The sequence below is a fragment of the Zingiber officinale genome, chromosome 7B (assembly GCF_018446385.1).
Source record: "Zingiber officinale cultivar Zhangliang chromosome 7B, Zo_v1.1, whole genome shotgun sequence".
NCBI classification, from domain to species: Eukaryota; Viridiplantae; Streptophyta; class Magnoliopsida; order Zingiberales; family Zingiberaceae; genus Zingiber; species Zingiber officinale.
In genome coordinates, this window is record NC_055999.1 from 46,373,222 (window position 1) to 46,381,104 (window position 7,883).

General features: G+C 40.5%; 1 protein-coding gene across 1 annotated transcript; it reads left to right on the plus strand.

Moving 5' to 3' along the window:
• Positions 1–6,864: 6,864 nt before the first annotated feature.
• LOC122003729 lies at positions 6,865–7,648 on the plus strand. Its single transcript, XM_042558779.1, has one exon. The coding sequence runs from the start codon at positions 6,910–6,912 to the stop codon at positions 7,510–7,512; it is 603 nt and encodes a 200-aa protein (XP_042414713.1). The 5' UTR covers positions 6,865–6,909; the 3' UTR covers positions 7,513–7,648.
• Positions 7,649–7,883: the final 235 nt, after the last annotated feature.

The window sequence follows — 7,883 nt, forward strand, 5'->3', positions numbered from 1 at the left end:
TGTATGTATGACATGATATGGTATTTTTATATTTTCATGATAAGGCATGAGTGCAAAAAAAATAAAACATGATGTCATGGCATATAATGGGCAAACAATCATGGTAAAGTCTAGCATAAATAAAATACCTAGATTACCTATCTAAGTATCCTTAGTCTTAGCTAATCCTAAAACTTAAACCCTAGATTGCCCACTAAATGCTCCAAGAAAATGCCAAAGCCTAAATTGGCATTTCTAGTTCTCTTGATTAACTTATGCCAATTGAAATTAAGCTTATTCCTCAAATGTTGGCATATTTCATTCTTCCACAAGAGTAGCATTTTAAATTAAGGCTTAGATTGGCCTTAAGTTTCCTAAGAACATACCAAAATCCCAACTTGGTAGTTCTTATGATTTTCCCAATTTGTGTCACTTAAAATATCATCCAATTTATCAAATTGTGACACATTTTACTCTTTCCAAGAGTAAACATAAATCCATTTCATTTTCAAAGGTTAATAATAACCTAGAAAATGCTCCTTGAGTGTCAATTTCTTCAAAGTTGGGTTAACTACCCTTCTTCTTAGAGTTGACACTCTCTAACCCTTCTATGAGGTAGAGAAGATGCTCCTAGGAACCCAAAACCTATTTGTGCTCCTTGGATGCTCTAGGTATTCACTAGGGATAACTTCCCTAGATACCTTCCCAGTGACCTTGTTTGGCTTCTTAGAAGCCTTGGTCACTTTTTCTAGGTCAACTCTAGGGATAGCCTCCCTTGTGACCTTGTTAGTGACTTTCTTAGACTTCTTAGAAGTCTTAGTCACATTTGTTGTTGCAAAGATACTTCTAGGGATGACTTCCCTTGTATCCATGACTTGACTTCTAGACTTAGGGTTGGTTCCATAGCTATATGGAACTCTATGGTAAGTAGGCACATCCTTTTTGATTTTAGGTTTGTATCCCAAACCTCTATGGCCCTTGGATGACCCTTGTTGTCCTAAACCTAGATTTTGCTCATTTTGCCCTTTAAGGATATTTTTCATCCTTTTTAGGGTCTTTTCTAGTTTGTCAAGTCTTGACCTCAAGACTTGATTTTCCATCACTAAGTCCTTAGTTTTGGGTTTTCCATTAAATCCATGAGCATTTTTATTTCTAGGCTTATAATTATTTACCTTGGTGTTCTTGCCTAGTTTTTTATCTACATTTCTAGCCCTAGGTTGAGAGGTTTTAGCATGATAAGCTACATGATTTTCCTTAATTTTATCATGCCTCCTATTTTCATGGTAAATAGCATTAAAATGATATAAGTTAGTACTAGCATGCTCTTTACCATAATTTAAAGGGGTAGGCTCAATAAAAGATACCTTCTTTTTTACCTTGGAGGCTCCCCCTTGAGTTGAGCTTCCTCCAAGAGCCTTGACCACCTTCTTCTTCCCCTTAGGGCATTGACTTCGGTAATGCTCCTTTTAATTGCAAGAGAAACACACAATGTGCTCCTTTCTCTTCTTTGTATTTGGGATGGTCTCCTTGGGCTTCTCCTTGCCCTTTTGTGCCACTTGGCCCTTCTTCTTGGCCAATTTAGAGCATTTACTTTTGTAATGCCCTTTTTCCCTACATTCAAAGCATATAATATGATTTTTATTAGTAATTAAAATTGTTATACCTTTGCTTGTAGGGGTGGCATCTTCTCCTTTTGATCCGAAGGTAGAAGCTTCCTCTTGATCCGAAGATGATACTCCTCCAATAGATTTGACTTGATTCATGGAGGTGGAAGCTTCTTCATCCTCTTCTTCTCTTGACCCGGATGTGGAGGATTCTTCTTGCTCTTGATCCGGTGTCAATGAAGATTGCTCCCCCTCAATCCTAGAGGTGGAGGCTTCACCTTCATCTTCATCCTCTTGTACATGAAACAAGGAATATACTCCTTCCTTGCTCTTTTGATTGCTCTCCTTTGAGGATGAAGCTTCTTCTTGGACTTCTTCTTCGGAAGTTGAGCATCTCTCAACTTCGGAGTCCTCTTCCTCTTCCTCCAATGAGTCACCCTCTTTGGATTCCTCTTGATTTGGTATAGTGGAGGGGATCTCATGAATTGATGCCAACTTGCTCCAAAGCTCCTTGGCATCCTTGAATTCTCCAACTTGAGCCAAAATGTGGCTAGGCAATAAGTTGGCCAAAAGCTTGGTCACTTTATCATTTGCCTCGCTCCTTTGAATATGCTCTTTACTCCATTTGCTTTTCTTGAGAGGCTTGCCCTTGGAGTTTGTTGGAGCTTCGAAACCTTCCATAAGAGCAAACCATTGCTCTATCTCCATCATCAAGAAATTTTCGATTCTTGATCTCTAAGAATCGAAGCTTGTAGATGTGTACGGTGGAGCCACCCTCGTGTCAAATCCAAGTCCATCTTGAAGTTGAGCCTTTTGATGAAGTCTTCGACTTGTAGGATTTCTTCAACTTCTTCACCCTCTAGCTTTGCTTGTTTTGTTTGCCCCTTCCGGCAATGATTCCGGTGAAGAGCAACCTGGCTCTGATACCACTTGTTAGGACCGAAAAGTAGCTAGAGGGGGGGTGAATAGCTCATCGCGTGCTCGTCGTCGGCGTTGCTCGTTTCTTCAGAGATATGCAGCGGAAATATAAGAAACAGAATCATACAACGCTAACAAGGATGATTTACTTGGTATCCACCTCACAAGAGATGACTAGTCCAAGGATCCACACCTATTCACGCACCCTCCACTATGAATAACACTCCTTTATGGTAACTACTAAAGGCGGAGAAGCCCTACAACACTCTCACTACAAGAAGAAGAAAGGGAAATACAAGATAAGCAAAAGCTTACAAGATGTACAATAAAAACCCTAACCCTAACTTCTTCTTCTTGTTTTTGATTCGCCTCCTGACTTGGAAGAGCCTCCAAGAATCTTCAAGAACTGGCGATCTGGAGCTTGGAGAGAGCTATGGAGTGCTCAAGGAAACGCTCGCCTGCAGCTAAATATGACGCCAACGGTCGGATCCCGATCGATTGGATTGCTCCAAATCGATCGGGGAGGCTTTAGATCGATCAACCGATCGATCCAGAGTGCCTCTGTGCTTTCTGGAATAGTCTGGATCGATCGGTTGAACGATCCAGGGCTTATCGCGCACAAACAGCAGCTCCCAATCGATCCAATGATCGATTGGGACCTCTGGAACGATCCAAAGGGGTTCTATTCGTGGGGACTCACCCGATCGATCAGCTGATCGATTGGGCATGATCCAATCGATCGGCTGATCGATCCAGATCTGCTGGATCAATCCGCTGATCAATCCAGATCTGCTGGATCAATCCGCCGATCAATCCAAATCTTGATTTTTGCCCAAAAGCAAGTCCAAAGCCCCCTAAACCAACATCCAGTCAACCGTGACTTGTTGGTACATAAAACCTAGCATCCGGTCACACTTGACCAGCTAGGACTCTCTCACCAAGTGTCTGGTCAATCCCTTTGACCCACTTAGACTTTTTTCCATCGTGCCAAGTATCTGGTCACTCCCTTGACCTACTTGGACTTTTCCTCATCGTGCCAAGTATCCGGTCAATGCCTTTGACCTACTTGGACTTTCACCAGATGTCTGGTCAACCTTGACCCATCTGGATTTCCCCATGCCTGGCTTCACTCACCAGGACTTCCCTTCTGCCTAGCTTCACTCACTAGGACTTCTCTTCTGCCTGGCTTCACTCACCAGGTCTTTCACCTAGCTTCACTCACTAGGATTTTCACTTCTGCCTGGCTTCACTCACCTGGTCTTTCACCTAGCTTCACTCACTAGGATTTTCACTTCTGCCTGGCTTCACTCACCTGGTCTTTCACCTAGCTTCACTCACTAGGATTTTCTATCTGCCTAGCTTCACTCACTAGGTCTTTCACCTGGCTTCACTCACCAGGATTTTCCTTCTTCCTAACATCCCAGTTAGGACTTCCTCACCAAGTGTCTGGTCAATCCCTTTGACCCACTTGGACTTTTCTTCAATCAACCTGATCAGACCCTGATCAGAGTGAAATTGCACCAAACAATCTCCTCAAATGAACAACTGCACCTGCACTTGTCCATATCATCGAAGTCTTGTATTGTCAAACATTGAAACCCAAACCAAGACTCAAGCTTGGTCAACCAGGTCAACCTTGACCTGAGGGATATTGCACCAACAGTCTTCCTCTTTAACGCGATTGCCATAAAATGTAAGCAACTCCTCAATTCTTGATCTAGTAGCTTCTTTTTTGTTTGAGAAGTAAGTTAGAAAGAGGTCACTGGATGCTTTAGCTGAATTCATCAGAATTGAAGCTCCTCGGTCTGCAATACCAAGCAGCAATGAAACGTCTCCTCTTGTGAAGCCAACCGGAACACCTGACCAAGTTAAATTATTATTAGACTTCTACAAACACATACAAAAGTATTAGGAACACCATGGACATAATACGATGTCATATCAAGCACACGTTAGGCCTGATATGGCATCGTATCAGGCCCAACGTTGGGCCTGATACGATGCCGTATCAGGCCCAGGTTTAGCAAAAGATTAAATTTTACCATACACCTACTTTGTGATTAAAATACGAAATTATAAATTGTACCTGCGAATCTAAAGGTTTGACTACTTGAATCCCAATTTTGAAATATATTTACCAAAATCCCACGGATGTGCTGCATATCTTCTATGTCCAAAAAAATACGAAAGGGTGACTGTTTGATCAGTACTATGTGTCGGTCATGTAAAATAACAGACCCTTCATGCGTTCCTTTCTTCGTGGATAGTTGAAAAAAACTTTTAAAGTGACCGAGGACACTGTTCCAATGCAGTTTCTGTCCAACATCAACTAAACCCTATACTTTATAAAAATAAAAATATTTTAATCATACTAATTCTGCTTCTCAAGATCACAGAGTTTGTAAAATGATAGCCTTTACAGCTAATTGATGTGGAGAGGATGATGATACACCCAATCGACGTCTTTGCGTCATTATGATACTAGATGATTGACGTAAACCCTAGAAACCTTCACTGGTGGCTCGCGAACAGTCCTGGTTTTTAATTGAACTAAAATGCTTGATGTAGCTTGAGAAACACTCGAGGTCACTAAACTAGAGTTTCACAAGAGGGAGCTATACTCGCATGTCACGAAGGAGGGAGGTACACTAATGATCGAATTTATTTTTTAAAAATCAAAGTTATTTAAAAATGTGGTTCGGATGCTTGGGAAATGACGACTGAACAGAGGAGATTGGTGGGAGGGTTATATTTGGTATTACACATCACTTACCTGCGCCTTTTGGTAAATACCAAATGGTGATGCACCTTTTGGTAAATATAATATACAACGTATGCTTTATGGTAAATTACCGAAAAGAATAATGATAAAATATAATATACAATGAATAATTTCATATCTTAATTGATGATTTAATATGATTTTACCTAGATGGACAATAATCATTTAGGGATTTGATTATAATCATGAGTTAGATGAATGAAGTGATCAGGTGGTGAAGGCTTAGTTACTTACGGATTTGTTGATATTAAATTTAAATAGACCATGTAATAACTAAGCGTTGGAGCTAGACCCGCCAAGAAATGGTCTTATGAATTTGTTGATATCTAACCTACATTAATATTGTTGATCATTTGCCCATTTAATAACCTCGTGCATGGCGGGTTCAAGTTTCCAAACATAATTTGAATTTTGACTTTATTTAGTTAATTTTGACTTGGATGATGTTAGATTTAATTTAGATTGAAAAGATATAACTAGTCCTTAAAATAAAAGTATTCTTGTAATCTTGGTCTTGTCTACATTAATTAATTAAACTTTAAAATTGGAGAAAATTTAAAAAATATTTCTTATTATTCTTATTTTTATCATTTTTTAAAAATACTTTTTATTTTAATATTATTATAACAATTTTGATAATTTTTTTAATATTTATACTGCTAGAGTAGGAGATGTAGACTATCTAATACCAAATTTATAATCATTTTAATATAAAAATGTATTAATTATCTATGATGGAAAATATTTTTATTATATTAATATATTATAAATTTGAAAATTGAAATCTTACCATACGATAATTAAGGAAGGAGATTATATTAAATAAGTAACACAATATTAAAAATAGAGAATAATTTTGAAAGTGAGTGAATGAAAGATGGAGAATTTGTTGTTTTGAAAAGTATCAAACATTTAGAAAATATTTTTTTGGTGTATAATTTTTAGTTTAATTTAATCCAAATATTCTAAACTGATTATTTAGTAAAATTATTAGTTATTTTGGTCATTTAATTATTTTTTTTAAAAAAAAACCTTAGAGCACTATGCGGCCTGTGCAAAGCCCGCATGGCCCACTGCGCAGGCCAGGCCTAACCCAGCTCATAGGTCGAACTCCTATCACCTAGTCTTATACGATTTCCAAGTTAAAATCGACATGGCACGATGGTGAGTCACATTGGCTACGACCCATACTATGTTGGGCTGGACCTTGTTTCAACTTTTGGATCACCACTGATTTAAGCTATATTTTAATAGTAAATTTGAACTGGTTTAATTTTTAATATTTTCACACATTAAAAATGAACTTTCACCACGTACGCGACCTGTTGAATCGTACACAACCGGTCCCGTCAACCTCACCGTTACTGACACTAGAATAGCAAACCCAAGCCAAATACGACAGCCGGTGGATCCCTTTTCACGTGTCTACGGATCTTATTCTCACCGCTGGTCCCCCGCCACATCCTTCAATTGCCTGCTCCGTTGAAAGTTTGTAACCACCACCAAATCACCAATCCCCTTAACTATTTCTCTATAATATACTGGCGGTGCATCGTACTCAATCTCGAACCATTACATCGAACACCTTTCGCCTGCTCTCACCTCCGAGCTCAAGAGCAGAAGAAAATGGCGGCAGAAACGGCGATTGGGTACGGCGGGGATGGCGACGCGGCGGAGGTCGGGATGGAGCGGGAAGCTGCGATTCAGGCGCTGAACACCATCATCCAGCTCCACTTCGAGAAAATCCTGGAGAAGAAGCGCGACGTGGACGCGCAGAAGAAGGAGCTGTGGCGCCTCTTCCAGCTCTTCTTCCTCTTCCTTGCTGTGGTCCTAACTGCGCAGATGGGGTCTTCGACCGAACGGCTCCAATGCCGCCACTGCTGGGCCCCCATCGTCCTCCTCTCCCTCGGCCACCTCGTCTTCTACGTCGCCGTCGCACAGATCCTCCGCTGCATCAACGGGTTCAAGTACCAGCGGCGGTGCCACAAGCTGACCCTCGCCCTCGCCACCGACCGCCTCAAGCTCGTCAAGCTACGATTCGCCGCCGCCTCTGCATCCGCCGGAGGCAATCCCCCTCGGCTTCTGCCGGAGGACTTCGAGATCCATTACCAGGAGCCGCCGGAGAGCTACCTTGGCAAGTTCAAGCGGAGTTGGGCGATGCACTTCGGATTCCTCATGTGCACATTTGGATTCATGGTCTCGGCCTCCGTTGTGCTGCTCTGCTTCTAGATTTAGATCCAGTTATGGGAGGCACGGTTAATATGCTTTAGGATCTGATAGACTAATGTAGTGATGGAAAGAGTGGATCCTCTGATTATTTCGCCAAACTAGTTATTAATCAATGCCGTGCGTTCGATTCATCAAATGGAGATTTTGATGTGCTTGTGTTAGATTGATAGTAATCTGCTGTTTTTATAGTCTTTAATCACTACCCATAGTAAAGTATGATGTCAGGTTTATTTCGAGTTTTATCGATGAAAAAGTAATTTTTTTTTTTTTTTTTTGGAAATTAAGAGAAAGTTGTTTATCTTGTCCGACTGTGAGTAGACGGACGTTAGGAAGATGATGCTTATATTGATTGGATGTCGATTGAAGATGAT